Source organism: Trachurus trachurus (assembly GCF_905171665.1).
Source record: "Trachurus trachurus genome assembly, chromosome: 6".
Classification (NCBI taxonomy): domain Eukaryota; kingdom Metazoa; phylum Chordata; class Actinopteri; order Carangiformes; family Carangidae; genus Trachurus; species Trachurus trachurus.
In genome coordinates this window covers 18,381,608-18,399,884 of record NC_139897.1, presented here as the reverse complement: position 1 = coordinate 18,399,884, position 18,277 = coordinate 18,381,608, and the positions used below count along the sequence as shown (strand labels likewise).

The 18,277-nt window shown below is 40.2% G+C and overlaps 1 protein-coding gene across 1 annotated transcript; it reads left to right on the top strand.

Moving 5' to 3' along the window:
- Window positions 1–204: 204 nt before the first annotated feature.
- On the top strand, window positions 205–2,151 carry LOC310988012 (leucine-rich repeat-containing protein 4C-like; the record flags this gene model as incomplete). The annotated part of the gene is made up of 1 exon (XM_083974494.1): window positions 205–2,151. One exon carries the CDS (start codon window positions 205–207, stop codon window positions 2,149–2,151), a length of 1,947 nt encoding a protein of 648 aa, XP_083830620.1.
- Between the last annotated feature and the right edge of the window lie 16,126 nt (window positions 2,152–18,277).

Here is an 18,277-nt window from a genome sequence, read left to right as displayed (position 1 = left end):
AATCTTTTTTTTTTTTTTTTTGGAATTATGATTTGTTGAGATATTCATAGTTTTATAAACCACTGATTACATCATATTATTTTAGATTTTTAAACATGAGATAAACACATGCAGTGATCTAATGTATCTCTGTGTCTCTCCTTTCATTCCAGTGGGTCCAAATCCTCTTTTCCAAAGAGTGGAAGACCAGTCAGCGAATTATGAATGTTAAACAAGATGACCTCCTCTCAGCAGCAGCAGATGATGCGAGGTCCTAGGTGGAACCGGGCCTTGTCCGACCCTTTGTTTGTGCTGCTGCTGGCCCTCCAGCTGCTGGTGGTGGCAGGGCTGGTACGTGCTCAGACGTGTCCCTCTGTCTGCTCTTGTAGTAACCAGTTCAGCAAAGTCATCTGCACCCGCCGTGGCCTGCGAGATGTCCCTGATGGCATCTCTACCAACACTCGCTACCTGAATCTGCAAGAAAATCTCATTCAGGTCATAAAGGTGGACAGTTTCAAGCACCTACGACATCTAGAGATCCTGCAGTTGAGCAAAAACCACATACGCAAAATTGAGCTGGGAGCCTTCAATGGACTGGCCAGCCTCAATACCTTGGAGCTTTTTGATAACCGCCTCACCACTATCCCGAACGGGGCATTTGAGTACCTGTCCAAACTAAAGGAGCTTTGGTTGAGGAATAACCCCATTGAGAGTATTCCCTCCTATGCTTTCAACAGAGTGCCCTCATTACGGCGGTTGGACCTTGGGGAGCTCAAACGGCTCTCCTACATATCTGAGGGGGCCTTTGAAGGGCTGAGCAATCTGCGCTACTTAAATCTGGGAATGTGCAATTTGAAAGAAATTCCCAACCTTATTCCCCTGGTAAAGCTGGATGAACTGGAGATGTCGGGGAACCAGCTATCTGTCATCCGGCCTGGCTCCTTTAAAGGGCTCATCCATTTGCAAAAGCTGTGGATGATGCATGCCCAGATCCAGATTATAGAAAGGAACTCTTTTGATGACCTGCAGTCACTAGTGGAGCTCAATCTTGCCCACAACAACCTCACCCTGTTGCCCCATGATCTCTTCACTCCTTTACATCACCTGGAGAGGGTGCACTTGCACCACAACCCGTGGAATTGTAACTGTGACATCCTCTGGCTAAGCTGGTGGCTTAAGGAGATGGTACCAGCAAATACCAGCTGCTGCGCCCGCTGCAGCTCACCTTCCAACCACAAGGGACGATACATTGGTGAGCTGGACCAGAACTACTTTCACTGTTATGCTCCTGTTATTGTGGAGCCTCCCGCAGACCTAAATGTGACAGAGGGAAGCGCTGCAGAGTTGAGATGCAGAGCCAGCTCGTTGACCTCAGTAAGCTGGATTACACCCAATGGTTCAATCATGACACATGGTGCATACAAGATCAGAATCTCTGTGCTGAATGACGGCACTCTAAACTTCACTAATGTTACCATGCAGGATACGGGCACATATACGTGTATGGTCAGTAATTCTGCAGGTAACACGACAGCATCTGCTACACTCAACGTGTCCTCTACAGAGAACAGCAGCTTCAGCTACTTCACCACAGTGACAGTGGAGACCATTGAAACTCCACATAATGAAGGCTTCACCACTACTGTGCAGCAGAAGATGGGCCCCACCCCCTCTTCTGGAGCATGGGAGTCTGTTTCACCCACCTCTACAACGACCACCACATTTCGGACCCCGCTGTCCACCCGTGCCACAGAGAAGACTTACACAATCCCTGTCACAGAGCTGACTGGGGAGGACACACTAAACGGCTTGGATGAGGTGATGAAGACGACCAAGATCATCATTGGCTGCTTTGTTGCCATCACACTCATGGCAGCCGTCATGCTGATTATCTTCTACAAGATGCGCAAACAGCACCACCAGCAGAACCACCACGCACCCACGCGTACTATTGAGATCATTAACGTGGACGAGGACTGTGTAACAGGGGGCCCGGGCATGGAGGGCCACCTGACTCTGCCTCCTCTTGAGCATGAGCACCTCAACCACTATAACACCTACAAGACTGCATACAACCATGCCTCCACTATCAACTCCATACACAGCTCAGCGCACGAACCTTTGTTAATTCGGGCCAGCTCAAAAGACAATGTACAAGAGACCCAAATCTAATCCTTTTTTTTTTTTTTTTTCAAAATGAGACATTATTAAACCGATGGAATTACATAAAGACATTACTGACGGGACATTACTGATAAGTGGATGTGAGGACTGTGGCTCAAACATGGAGAAATAGACTCATCTGTTTGGCAAATCAGCGGGTGGTGATGTTTATTCAATGACTTTGGGAATTAGGGTATGTCTACTGTTTCAAAAAGTGTCTTTACAAAACAGAAGTTATTTATTTAAGAAAAAAAACTATTGTGGTTAAATCAAGAAAAACTGTATTCTGCAATTATTTTTTCAGCACTTAATTCATGTTTTTTCCCCTTCCTCTCATTTCATGGGATTGGTTTACTAATATGCTTTCAAACTCTGTTTGAAGATCTGTCAAAGAAAAACTCTTGAAGCAAATTATTGTTTGTTCTTTTTTTGTAAACTGCAGACTTTTGATCAGATGAGATAGTAACCTCATTTTCCCCATGTAAAAAAGGAATCTAGAGCACATTAGTGAGTTTCTCCAGCTGTGGATTAAGTGATGAAATCTTTGTGAACATCTGTAACTGGGATGAATAAAAACACTTGTTCATTATTTTTTACAGTGATTGACAGAACTGTCAGTGATGAAATTTGATCATAGTTCACTGTTTAATTAGATCTGTCACATACATATTAGGCATTCTGCTCTGTCATCAATAGACTGAGGGTCCTAAATGGAAGAAATGTGTCCTGCGTATTGCTATTGTAAACGTCAAGGCTCACTATTAGAAGTACATTCTAGTTAAATTAAATTCTATAGATTAACTATGAAAGTCTTTGTGTTCCTAATGTATATGCAAAATAGATTTTTATCCCTGATCTCCACTTGTTTTGATTAAATTTCCAAGCCTCTTCTCCGGAGACATGATTATTATACAGAAAATGTCAATAACTGCATTAAGACCAATTCTGATCTCTGAAGGTCATGATACAGGAGCAGCATTAATGGGTATGTTAACATAATTCAAATTAAAAGTCATGGGGAAAAATGGAGATGATCTTAAATTCTGGCGAAGGTTCACTGCATCTATGTGAAACATTTCTAATGTATGACAGATTCACCTTTACCTTACGGTGCTTAGTTCTGCTGCATATGAAGATGATTGCTTTGAAGCCACCTTTTTCATGCTGGGCCCCTTACCTCATCTGCAGTACTGCAGGATAGAGTTCTGTCAGAAGCAGACTGATGAGTTGAAGAAAGAGCGTAAACCCTTTATACAGCTGTCTGAGCACATTGCCTGTCATCTGTGGGCTACGTTTCCACATGGGTAGTGCTTGGCAGTGCCAGATTCACACCCTGCCCCTGCCAAACCATAGGACTTGGCCCTGAGCTAGAGGGCTTATGCTGCAAGAGGCTTTAGGGCTGAATGTGGGGATCGTGGGGGATCGGGCATCAACCAGATGTTTGGATTGCACCTGTCTCTCTCACCCTCCCTTAGCGACAACACAATTTACATTTTAATTGATGTGCCCATGGGTTTTGGATCTACACAGCTCTGCAGGTGCTCATGCCCTGGAAAGCATTTCAAAGTCTTCACAAAGAAAACTGGTTCCAGGTACCAGACATGCAGAGGTTACACCGATGTCTGTCACTTGCCCCTGGTTAGGTTTTTAACAAATGAATGCAGCTTCTGCTCTGGTAAAATATATACAAACAAGCTTAGGTTCATGCTTCATTCCATTTTGTTTTAAGAATGAATTAAGGTGTTACATTAAGGAATAATACAGATGAGAATACTTCATAGAAACTCCTGTTACATAAGATAGTGATATGTACTTTCTGTGGGGTCACCATGTACACCACTATCCTGAAAACTGGAAGTAGTAGGTCACCTAAAAAATCAGAGTTAGCTGTACGTTTCAAGCATTCATTAATTCATCCTCTATGGGCTTTACAGGTTGGATTAACAGTGGTTCCAGTTTTATTCCAGGGATGGGAATGTTGGTTTTCACAGCAGTAATAAAGTGTCCAGCAATCCACATAAACTTTGCAAGCTACTCCTGCTGCATAATCAAAATCGCTGCTGCCCATTTATATGCTCGTTTTGTTCCACACTCATACATTTCGACAAAAAAAAAAGAAAGATGAATATTCACAATACTGTCAATCTGAGGAGCTGTGATGTTCATGGATCCATGCTACAAAGGCCTTCCTCTGGTTTTTCATTGGTCAAGTTCACTCTATACTATACTGCTCAGCCTCACTCTAACAATATGCTGCATAGCCAAATTTGACAAAAAGTCAATCTAGTGGGCATGAACATTTGAAACCTTTTTAAGGAGAGTGTGGTCCACTCAAACAGGCAGATTTCAACCTAAAAGACAAAGAGGCTCCTTCCCTGGCAGTATTGCTTCGGCATTTTTAAGTAGTGGTGAAAAGTATTGAGGAAGAACAGTACCAGTTCTTCCTAGATCCCCAAGTCTAGGATATGGAAAAATAATGAAATTACCGGTACACAAGATAATAATCTAAAGCCCCTTTCCCACAGGACTAGTATTACCTGGGGTCCTCCTGTGATATGTAATACATTAATTGCATAGATTATATATGTTAATACTCCATGTCTGCAAACTGTTAAGTAAAATCTCTTCAGCAAATTACTTTCCATATCTTGACTAATGCTGACGTAATTCATAATATTAGTCCTGTGTGCATTATTTTATGTTACTTTTGGGTTTCATCCAGGGTTTTCCTCTTCATCCAGGTTAGGAATTATGGAGGATGTAGTGGAAAATTTCCTTTTGGGTGCAAATGCTACTCTGCCTGGTAACCCATCGTAAGTTTCAAAATAATTTGATAATCAAGAGCAGTACATTTAAATGTGACCGAAGACATTATTTATTCACTTTGAACTTGCAGTGCACAACACAGATGTTGGGGGTAGACTCCTAAATAGCATGAGGTCCCCAGGTGATTTTAGTCCTGACACAAGATAAATGATAACCCCACGTCATATTTTCTTCTTCTTTATTTCCCCACAATGGCACTTCTGTGGAGTCTGGCACATTTGTAAACCATAGAATGACCTGGATGTGTGTCATTAAGTATGTGTTTGAATTCCTAGTGGTGGAATGTGGATCACAATTCTACTCAGCTGACATAAGAGAGTGTAACCATCTTCCCCTTATGCCTTTAGTTGGAGGTAAATCGTCTGAAAATTTAAATGGTAAATTTGTTGCATTTTAGTCAAGCTGTCTCATGTATGTAAGTGATCTAAATATTTTTGGTCAATATTCTTTTTTTCCACATTTTTTTTTTTTTTTTTTTTGAGAGGGAATGCTGTTCTAGTGGTAGATTTATATATTAAAAAAAATACATTTTGCGAATAAAACAAAACAAAAACAAAAATTTTTAAATTTTGATTTTACATGTGCCAACAACCTGTTCTAAAAGTGAAAAAGAAACATGCTGTAAAAGAATAAGAGATTGATTTTCATGTAAGCATTCTTTCATGACCTTTAAAAGATATGGAGACCGATTATAGAGACCAGAGTTTGTAGTTCATACACAAAATATGGTTAAAAATAAACTATTGTTGTTTTTCTGTATTGTCTGATTCTTGTTTTCAGTCTAAACGTATAACACTTGAAGGTCAGTAAAAAGAGAAAATCTTTCTTTTCACCAGTATTATACTTTATCTGTCATTAACTAACTGAAAATCAAATATTCATCAAAGTCTGTTGAACATTTAGTTTATTTCACCTGACTAATACATTTGCTTATTGATGAATAAAAAAATTGTAAGAAAGCTCCTTCAAGGCCAAATTCCTTTTTGTATACCTTGATACATGGCTCTTGCTTTACATGCATCTATTAAAAAATCTATTATATATCAAATGTAGATTCATTATAACAATGCAAGTAGACTGCCTTTTAAAGTTGATTATAGCAGAACAATCTGCAGTATTGTTACATTTAATCTGTATAAAACCAGACTCAGTTCAGCAAGCAGAGTGAAATTACAGGCATTTGTCTTTGTACTACTGCTGCAGGAATGCTTTGACATGCATAAATGCGCAGGACTTAACATGGCTGAATATGTATACACACACATATTCGCACATTGAGAACATTCACTGCATTATTCAGTTATTCTCTGAACATATCAAGTAATAAGTCAAAATGATTTGTCTCTACATTAAACAGGGCTTTGTCTGCTTAACAACTTTCCAACTGAACTGATAATGGCAGTACTTATATATTGAGTATGTGTGTGCGGCTCATTATGTTTTATATAACTAAAGCAATTACTTGGAGAGAATATGTACATTAATTTTAAATTGTATGTCGGCAAGAGAAAGAAATCCGTAATTAGTCATCATACGGACACAAAATTGAAAATATAGGAACTGAAGGATTTATTCTTAATGTATCCTGAATATTGACCATTTAAATATCAATTAATTTCAATGAACCACTTTCTTAGTTTAAACTCTGTAAGAGCTATTAAATGAGAATACTGTCTAAGTATATTTCTGATAAATAGTTCATGATAAAAGCACCACTGATGCCATTAATCCATCTGCAACTCTAACACACACAGACTTACATGATACTACATAATAACTTTATTGTTATGCACATGTCATTTTAAAACTGCACATTGCAGTAACAGCCACACACACATTGTAGTTAAAGTGTTTTTTGCCTTAGTGGCGAGTTTATAGAACTGTAGAACATCATGTGATTGAGATTTTATCCTAAGCAGGTTTTCATCACAATCTAAACAAGATGAGTCAATTCCATCATCAGCATTCATGAGACACTGTTCCACTTGGTAATTAACCACATAAAATGAGATTGTGATCATCAGCTGATCGAATCATATCACAATATACAAGCTAACAGTAAACATTTGGACCTGATAGTAATTACATACATTCTGGTCCAATCAGTAGCAAGTAAACAACAGTTGTACAGTAGATCAGAGAAAGGGAAAGATGTCTGACAGTCAGACAAGTGATGGATGATAGTGAATCCACAGTCTGTTCCTCTGGATTTTATGGAGGGGTAATAAAACATAAGGTTTATATGGGTGGATCTAAGAAATTGATGTGTTTTATTTAAGTGGTTGTGTGTTTTTACACCAGTGGCATAAAGACAGCTCCTCATGCTACAGGGATCTGACTAATATTACAATCATGTTTTATAGCTTTGCTAGATAAGGATGAGCTTCTCTTGATATGTACCTCAACTGAATGATATATGGCCATCTTAATCATTCCTGGAGACCTACCTGAAGAAACAAAATATTTATATACTCCCTCCAGCCCCCTTACCCTTTTTCTAAAATGCAAACAAAGCCATAGAAGCCACACATACATTCAGTAACACTAAAGCTCACACCTTCTAATGTGAGGAGCAAAAATGATGTGTGAAGCCAAATGTAATGTGAGAGGACTGTTCATAGTGACAAATCCCCTGAAAATCATCACCCAACTTTACAGCTTACAGCCACCACATAGTACTATAATAATACTACAATGAAGGTGTATGGCATACTAGCATACCGAAATCAATTGACCAATAAACCACTCAGGCAATCATAGATATTCTGGCAAGGTCTGTGTGTGATATTCTATTCATTTGGCCTTCCAGCAATGTCTTAACTCAGCATCATTCACATCTCTTCTTTTTTTATGAGAGAGAAGAGAATAAAGCAAATCAAGTTCTGCTTTCATTTTCACAACAGGAGGTTTTGATTAGATGTACTGTATCTATCAAAAGGTAAAAAAAAAAAAAAAAAAAGTCAAATCAAGTTAGAATATAAAAGAGACCCATGACAAAGCAAACAAGATTTTCATTCATATACGTTTCTCTAGTAAGTCACTATCACTGAATGAGGTGACACAATGGAGATTGAGACCCACTGATAAATACCTATAGAAATATACTCTTGACCTTGCATTGAAAACAAATGTGTGTTTTTCTTTTACTCCAGAGAATAAGACAAGGCATCTTTATATTACCCATAACTTATGTCTTTCATGGGAAACAAGGTTATATACATAACATGGCAAGTGTGTTAAATGTGTTAAACTACTATATAGGTTTGTCCTTTCAACAACTTCTTCCATTTACAGGAGAACTCACTAACCTCTTCGTCTTCTGTAGTCGAATATTTCAGAAACAAGTCGAAACATTGCATCTTATCCTTGAGGAGACATTGCGTTTCCATGTATAATGCCAACTGGTCTGCTCTTTCAAGTGTGTGACAGGTTGGTTTTCATAATAGTTGCCTGTTCAAAATACAGCCCAGGGCCTGTTCCACTGGCTCCTCACTAATGCACCATTAAACTCTTCATTTTCTTATTTATTCTGCTCCTGAGGCACGGGTAAATTAATGGGTGCTTAATGCCAGTGCACTGTTTGGTATGCTACTGTTTTCCTTACATGTATAATATATTCGATAGAAAATTGTGTAGAAATAGTATTTCTCTAACAGGAAAGGCAGAGGAGTAGATAATGGTAGTGATTATTTTCTCATGTGGAAAGAGAAGGGGAAAAATGTGATATATCTGATATTCATTATATTAGTTACAGATCATTTAAAAGAAATGTGTGTAAATCCCAAGAGTTACTGTGATGACATCAGTGGGATCTGCAGTTGCTGCGTATGCTGGATACTAACACTTGAACAACAGCTAAAAAAGGACAAAAGGGCAAAAACACTTCTCACTTGACAATGAGTGACAAAGTATTGGCAGGGGTGGCAGAAAGAAAATGCAATAAAAATGGCATGACAAACCTTGACCTATACAGACATCCTATCTAGTCAGCTGAGACCCTCCAGCATATTTAAGAAGTAGGAACACAGCTTTACACTCAGCAGATACATGATGAGAAAGAAAATAAAAGTTACAGACAAAAAATGTAAAGAGTCCAATGGTTAATGGTAGATTATGTTAGCTTGCAGCAATAATAAAGTAGTTATTGCAGAGAGAGAGAGAGTTGAAAACCAAGACTAACTCCAGACTCCTGAACATAAAAAAGGGATATTTTTCATATGCTTGGCGGCAGTGCCTCTTGTGAAGTCAATAGCTGCCCTTTTCCTTCAGATACTGCATCATGACAGACACGCTGGAAATAAGATCAAAGACGTGTATCAGAATGCACATCAAAGTATGGCTCTATGAAGTAAATACACACATAACACAGGCAGATAGATGTCTGTCAGCTGAGAGGCCGTATTACAGAGAAAGCAATGCAAACTTATACTGAGTTCAATTAGTGGCAATTGTTCAGGGATGTGTCTTGGTTATATAGAGAAGAGTTGTTGCTGATCTTAAGTTAAACACACTTCGTAAAACCATCTGGACGAGTTCTCCCAAACACTATATTGGTCGCCATTTATTAGAAAGTAGAGCCCCTTACAAGCTCTTTCCCAGTCTACCAGAGACACGAACGGCAGTGAAGGGTGAAAGCTGGATGCCAGCAGCAGGTTCCGTTCCCACGCACTGCGGTGAGTCCAGGACAGGAGAAGTGACATCACAGCAAAGAAGAGGAGATGAGGCCATCATTGAGAACAGGTAATCGCCTCATTTGTCACGTTGCTCTTTAAGTCACTTGAAGGAAGTGAATGTCGTGTTATCGTACAACGACTATTTATACAGCCAATACAGTTTGGGGTTGGTGGGTTCAACTAGTAAATGCAAATTTCAGTGCTTGCTGCTCCACAGGGGTGAGTGAACAAGTCTGCAGAGCCAGTTGGCGCCTGAAGCCTGTGTGCTATAAAATGTGTGAAATACATTAAAAAAAAGGAAAAGAAAATCTCCCTCTAAACCTCACATGGGTGTGTGGTGTATGTCCTCCTCAAGCTCGAGTCCTCTATCTATCTATTTGGGGGTTCTGGACAGTAGCCCCTATAAGGCTGAATTCTTCTTGACAGAGACCTCCAGTAAGATATTGTGACAGCCCTCGGTACCTCTCGATCTTCTTCTTCTTCAACTTGCCTCGTGTGAATGCGTATGAATGATCATGGTGGTGGTCGGAGGGGCCGTTTGGCGCGAAATGGCAGCCACGCTTCCGTCAGTCTGCCCTAGGGCAGCTGTGGCTACACACGTAGTTTACCACCACCGGTGTGAATGTGTATGAATGAATAATGGTTACTGTACGCGCTTTGGGTATCGGGTAACGGTAGAAAAGCGCTATATAAATGTAATCCATTATTATTATTATTACCTTTATGTGCTGCATAGATATAAAGTTATGTGTTGGGCTGCTTCTCAGAACCATATTAAATCATACAGTAATAGGTGTCATTTTGAGAATGTGTGACCAGTTTTTCTACATAATGAGATTTTTCAGAATAATTATATAACTTGTACTGTTTAATGTTACATTGTCCCCCTCTGCTGGCCTGGCAAAAATCTCTCCCTGTGCTCTTTTCCTTCCAGGTGTGTAATTGCTGTTGCTCGCATATAAGGGCGGAGGTTCTGCGTGCTCTCTCTCTCTCCTTCTCTCTCCTCCTCCGGTCCTGTGCTCCACCATCAGGCCACTCCCCCTCCCGAGGGTCCGGGAGCTTGGCGCACGTCCGGCTGGCTCTGGCAGATTTTGTTTCTCGTTTTGAGGGATTAGGTTGTGTTCTGTTGTCTTAGGGTAGATGGCCGGTGCCACGTCCGACGGCCCGTGTGGGCTGGCTGCGGTGGCCGTCCTTTCCTTTTACTTTGTTTGCATTGTCCTTATATTTTGTATTAAACCTCTTCCTATTTTATTTTGTGTCTTTGTGTGGTGGAGTTTTGTGGTCATACTGTATGCCCCTCTGGGCCAACATAGTCTGGGGCGTAACAATTGATGGAAAATAAGTTTACCTGTAGTAACAACAGCAGAAAGCAGATGCAAAGTCACCACAAAGAAAACAGGAATAGCCGACAGGTCCAAGTTGGGCTACAACATTTGACCTTGGTTCCCTTAAAAAAAAAAAAAAACTGCAGAAATCCTTAAACGGGAGTTGATAACAGGTAACCCCGGACTCAGAGGGGAATAGCACTAGTGTATCATAACAAAACACTGGTGAAATGAACGAGTTTCGCGGCAGATAATGTGTTATTTAGAGGCTGCATTGCGCTGCCCTGTGTACTCACATTATATGGATATATGCGGCTCTCGGCTGGATCCAATTTCGTCGGAAAGGTCCAGATTGTAAAAAAAACTGCAATTATCCTTTAAATATCAAAAAAAGAACACACACACACACACACACACAAAGGTATACTGTAGCCTAAACCGTTCTCCAAGATAATGCATCTGGAAGTAAAATAATAATAATAATAGAAAAGTACTTTGTGAACTCTAGGATGACTTTAGTTTCAAGCTCATGCATTATGGGTGAAGGAAAAGCTCACCTCCACACTGATATCTAAGTTCAACTAACTCGAATGCAGAGATGTTTTTGTACAGCAGAAGCTGAGGTACACGCAGAACATTTTTAGCAACCTGAAACACAGAGGCCAGTGCAGGCAATTGATATTTCTGACACAAGTTTCTTTTCGATAACCAGTACAACTGTCTGTGAGAGTTTAATGGAGTAGAGTCATGGGGAAGCTACGGTCATCCTTCTGCACTCAGGCAGCCCTCAAACTGAGGATGCAGAATTGAATAATCCCCAGCTCTCCATCATACAGCTTCCCTTCCCATATAAGGAAAATTACTTCCTAAGGGTGTGTTCACCATGTTTGAACTTACCAGCAATGCAGCAAAGCAAGCACCGAGCTGCATACACAGTAGATGTGGGTATCCAGCCATATAAACACAGACACCCACTCCCTCTCTTTCTCTCTAGTTCACTTCTGCACACATGTACACCAAACATTAATGGCTGGGTTTTGTTCTGAGTGGGCGATCACTGGAGGCAGCGTCAGCTACTGCAGTGCTCCATGTCTGTGTTCCTGTGGAAACTGTGATAGTGGGATGCACCGACTGACCTTGTTTATCATGCCAAAAATTAAGCATGTACAAAGGGGGCTTTGTACAAGGTCAAACGTTCATCTCGCACAACCTCCAACCACATGCTTCATACTTCATTTAATTGAATCAACTTTTACATTCATAGTACTTTTCAAACAACACTGCTTTCATGTAAAACATGAACATCCAACACAATACACTACAGACAAACAGAAAACATTTGCATTGTCTTGGAATCCAATTACTGTAATATGAAAGTAAAAAAAAAATAGAAGAGCAATACAAATGTGGCACTTATTTTTCCCCTGCATAAAACAAAACACAAACTGTACTGTACAGATTGTGATCCCTTCAGGTCAACAGGCTGCTCCAAAGGTGAGGAATGTTGACCAGATGCTGCTCTTCAACAAGTGTCTGAGCCAAAGAACCACTTTGCAATTCCTACGTCCACTAGATGTTTTCCAGGAGCATTACATATTCAAGTAAGCTGCCACATTTCATGTTGTATTGCTACTTTTTTTTGTTTTCTTTTTGTTGGTTTTGGGACTTCAACATTTATTCCAGACATTCGCTGTGCATAGTCTTTGTCCTCACCATTGAATTCCCTCAAACATCCACTTTCTTCTTACAAAATCAGCTTGTGAGGGAAATGTTGTAGCATGGAAATGTAATTAGTATGGATGTATTCCTGTCATTGTCGTTGTAAGATACTCCAAGACTCAGAGTTTTGGTTCCAAGCTTTGCTGATGGACCGCCTCATATTTTAGACCTTGCAGCAGTGAAATTAATTTGTGTCATACCTCTCTGTTGCTAGCATATCTTGTCTGACATTCACAAGTTGATGTGATCAATATGGTGAACCTTTTATGGCTGACATCTTTGGGTGGTATGGAAATACACAGCTTCATGTCATCTGAAATCAATTCTATGGTCCCAGTGAGGGAGCTATAAGACACTTCTGTCACTAATCAGAATATTGGAGATTTGCACTTGGTATCTTTACACTGTCCCATGAGTATATAATATATGTCAGGGTTACGACATTGTGAATGATGTTGTAACACATGAGCTGGTACTAACTTTAACTGATATACAGGAACGATTTCTAGCCATGTGCTGCAGATGTGTATCCCAGCATCCAGTAGGTGTGCACGGTATGATGATGCATACAGTGGTCACAAATGTTGCTCTCCTTGAAGGAAAGAAGCACAATGCTCTGTATATGTGTTAAACTATGGACTTTATACAACACAAAAATGGACACAAAAGTTTTGGCCTGCTCTTCCTGCCTTCCCTCCCACCAGAAGCTGCCTTCGTCAACTCTTCTTAACATCTCCATGTTTTGCATATTCTATGCTATAAAACTGTTTTCTTGTCTGTATACAACATCTATTGCATGTCTGCCCATCCTGGGTGAGGGATCCCTCCCCTGTTGCTCACCCTGAGGTTTCTCCAATTTTTCCCTGTTAAAAGGGTTTCCGGTAGTTTTTCCTCAGTCGATGTGAGGGTCTAAGGGCAGAGGATGTTGTTATGATGCCATGTAAAGCCCTTTGAGACAAACTGATTGTAAAAATGGGCTATACAAATAAAATTGCCTTGCCTTATTTATGTCACAAGATGAAAACATGATCCTTTACTTGTTTGGTGTTGTGTGGAAGGGAAACCTTGAGCAGCTGATAGTCATGTAGTGTAAATGGGTCATTGCAGGAAAAGGAATGATCAATAAATTGAAATAGAAACCATCTGTTTCTGTCAGCTGGATATTAAACATATTGAAGTAAAGCTAAATTAGATTATTAATTTTTGGAAAATCTTGACTGCACCATGACCTTGAGTATAATATGTCATCTTGCAGTACAGGCACTGTTGAACACAACGGACATTCACAGTGCTCGGGGGCATTGATCAAAGCCAAATTTTGAGGAAGTACTACTTGTTACAGATTGTTGCTAAAGTGTCAGTTTTACATCACAGCATCTGATGGATCAAAATGTTCTGTTGAATACAGTACTGCACTGTGATTACTTCCATAATATTTTCCCATAAGAACATGTTGGAGACAATGTGTGAACATTAGCACAGCTGTAAGTGGTTCTTACAAAGTCATAAATGCTATACATTTAATGCCCTCCTTCTCTGCTAAAGTGTGTAATATACTGTATATGCCCTGGGCTTGAATGGCATTCATCCTCAGCCTGGGAGATCCATGAAGACCATGCTCTTTAACAGTGCTTGAAAATGTACATGTGCATTGAAAATTTAACCTAAATGGATAGTTAATGTTTGAGCATGAAACTAGAAAAATCCATTATTCTTGCCTTTTGCCCACTGGACACAAATGCCCATGTGGTGGTAGTAATACGCTCAAAGCTGTTTGGCATATTCCAAAATAATGCCAGAGGAAGAAGTGCAGTTTAGCTGAGTAGCTAACATTATGCATGCAATTTCACATGCTCCCTCACTCATGCTGATCATTTAAATGCAACAGCTACTATTTATTTTCCTCATTAATCTCACTGATAAACTGTCTGACTTTTATAAGACAGACACAAAGTTCAGCAATATGAAGAGCTGTGTTTATACTTTATTTTCAGTGTGGTAGAAAACACACATAACATAACAATATCCCACTAATGTGACTGAAAACAGAATTCATGAGAAGGTCCACATTTTCTCAGTAATGTAAAAAACAAAACAATAATGACCATTTTAGCATGATGAATTTTTCAGCGTAATAAATTCAACTTCTCGCATAATACCCCTGCATAATAATATACATTGAGTGATTTGATACTGTCCAAGCTTATTACAATTGCAATAAGGTGCGATACCAGCAGAGAGATTGTAATTATTTTATGGCTTGTGAGGATGACTGGTAAATGAGAGGCTTAAAAATCTCCAAGAGTCATTTTTCTGTATCTCTAGGAATTGGGTTCAGTGATTAAATATCAAGTACAATGGAATGATATGCTCCCTCACATTCACGGATAGTTACAAATGTGTGTTATGGCAGGTGGGACAGTCAAAAGAAAAAGTGGATATCCTAAATTACCTCATGTCATATCATGCCCTAATCTTAAATGTATAACTTTCCTGGCGTTTTATTAGATTGCTGCTGAAGTGTGAGGGGATATCAGGAACGAAAAGGAGGTTTTTTGCAGGGGAATCCTGGCATGGAGAACTTGAGATTTACTTTGGGAATTGTTGGCAGATAGCTTGGTTGAAGCCATGGTTGAGTAACTGTCTCAAAGCAGTAGGTAAAAATACTTTCTGGAGTTTGTTTTTGGTGATAAGATGCATGAAATCTGTCTGACTGATTTGTCAGAATAAAAGTAGTATAAATGTGCCAAACACTTGCATTTGATTAATTATGTTATGCACATACAGAGAAACATTCTCATAAAGTCTTGAAATGTATGCATTTATGCTACATTGTCTATCAAAATACCTTACTGCATAAATATAATAATAAACTTTATTTTTTAAGGAGCTTTACTTGTAAAGTGCTACATATCCAACATTAGCATTTACAGGTTTAATCACCAAAAGATGTCTCAAAAGTACGGAAGCGCATTGCATTCACTTGATAAAATACAATTTAGATACCTTGGGCTCTACTTTGGTAGACTAGGTGCAGGCGAGGCGCATCTGCCCTGCGCCTCGCCTTCGCTTCGCCAACGGGGAGTGGCCAGGAGCAGATTGCGATTTTGCTTCGAGACGCAGCGGAGCGCATCCCGCCTACTTCCCTCCCACCCGCGCAAATGGCATAGAGGGAGGAGAGAAGGCGTGGAGTGGGTTTGACACAGCCGAGTCAGATCTTCACCAATCAAATGAGCTCCTCTCCTCACCTTTAAATCCGCCGCGCGCGCAAGGCGGACGTTTGATTTCACCGTGGAAGAGAAGATTTGAATCAGCACATACAGATTACAGCATACACATTCAGCACATCTACAGTATATCGATTGTCCCGTCACACTGATGACAGATCAAAGGCTGCACAGATGAAAGATGAGGATGGATTACTGCTGTGTTGACACTACACGATTATCTGCTATATTTATGTATTTACTTATTGATTTATTGAGCCGCATCGTCACGCGACCATAACAAATAAAACTGAAAACAAATAAACTATCATTTCTCACAGCAAACCACAATCAGCCTGGCATAGTGCTCATAGTGAGCAGATATTAACATCTCCCCTCTCAGGTAAATTCTAAAGAAAAAAGAAAAAGAGAGACGCTCCGCGATGCATCCATTACGCACAGCTGTTTGTGCACACGTGTTTAAATATAGGTTACTAAATATGAGTGTCTTTATTAATGGAAAAGGGGTGTGTGTGTTTTTTTTTTTTTTTTTTTTTTACTGGGCAACAGCTCTCAATCTGTCAGAGCAAGTGAGACGGGAGGAAACTGATGTTCTGGTCCGGTCCAAGCTGGCAGTGTCAGGTCACGCGAACAGACCTCACGGGCTGATGGTGCAAAAGTAGTCTGGGAGGGAGGAGGTTATGATGTTTGCTCTGACAGTTTGCTGTTGCCCAGTAAAAAAAAACAAAAAACAAAACACACACAGCCCTTTTCCATTAATAAAGACACTCATATTTAGTAACCTATATTTAAACAAGTGTGCACAGATCACAACATAACAAACAGCTGGGCGTAACGAGGCATCGCGGAGCGTCTCTCTTTTTCTTTTTTCTTTAGAATTTACCTGAGATGGAGATGTTAATATCTGCTCACTATGGTGCCGAGGCTGATTGTGGTTTGCTGTGAGAGATGATAGTTTATTTGTTTTCAGTTGTATTTGTTATGGTCGCGTGACGATGCGGCGCTGGCCCCTAATAAATCAATAAGTAAATAAATAAATAAATAAATAGCTGATCATCTGCAACGGCACAGTGTGTAGTGTCAACACCTGCTCTTGGGACATCCACGGCTGTCTCAGTCCCTCCCTGGTTTCATCTGTGTTAATTCAGTCAGGCTGAGTTTCCATTACGCAAGCCTTTGATGGTCATCAGTGTGACGGGACAATCTATATAGATATAGGTGTATGTGCTGATTCAGATACAATAAATAGGGGTTATTGTGATGATTATTATTATTATTATTATTATTATTATTATTAATTGCATTTAAATGTGCCTGGAAGTGTGGAAATCTGCCTGTGAGGTCTTGGTGACGTGTCTGCACTGCGCGCTGGGCAGTCAAATTGCCACTGCGCTGGCTGCGCTTCGCCTTGCGCTGACATTAGACCAGGTTGGAGCTGGCGAGCTTTCGGCGCACTCTCCGCGCGGTCTATCGGCAACAAATTGTCACTGCGCCACGGCGAATCTGTCGACACCTCCCCCTGCTGCGCGACCACTCCCATCTCAGCGCACAGCAGTCCACCAATTTACCGAATCCGCTGCGCACCTTGTTGCACTGGAGGAAAATGCCACTGCGCCAGCTGCGTCAGGGCTCGCTTCGCTGCGCCCCCGTGAGTTGCGCCAAGAAATTAGGGCCCCATATCTCGTAATTACGAGATCTTTTCTCGCAATTACGAGATCCTGATGTCGTAATTACGAGATCTTTTCTCGTAATTATGAGATCCTGATCTCGTAATTATGAGATAGAGAAAAAGGAATGTCTATAAGTTCGCTCTTGTCTCTACTAGAATCAATGGTCCATGGTAGTACAGTGGATAGAGCAGTTACCTCTCACACGGGAGACTGAGGATCGAATCCTGTGGTGGGGCTTATCGTTTACCTGATGTTTTTTAATTCGGAATTAATTATTCTGAATTAAATAGTTTGGATTTTTTTTTTTTTGTGATCAAGTTTTTATTATTTCATCCCCCCCGCCCGTTTTACAATATGCCCACATTAAATCAAATTCACAGTTACTTAATTGACATATATACATACACCACCTTAAATCATATATCATACATATACCACCATACATCATATACAAAATGAGTACGTCATAACCATGTGGGCTATTGTCCCACCCTTATCCCACCCATACCACCCCTACCCCTCTGGTTTATTTCCCTCCCCTCCCCTTCCCCTTGCTGGATTTAGTCTCTGAACATAAAGGGGGAAGTACATCACATACAGTTCAATTAATTAACACAGAAGTGTCAAGTCCCCTTGTCCCTCACCTCTTCTACTAACAAATGTCCAAAGAGTACACCAGTAATAATGGAAATAAA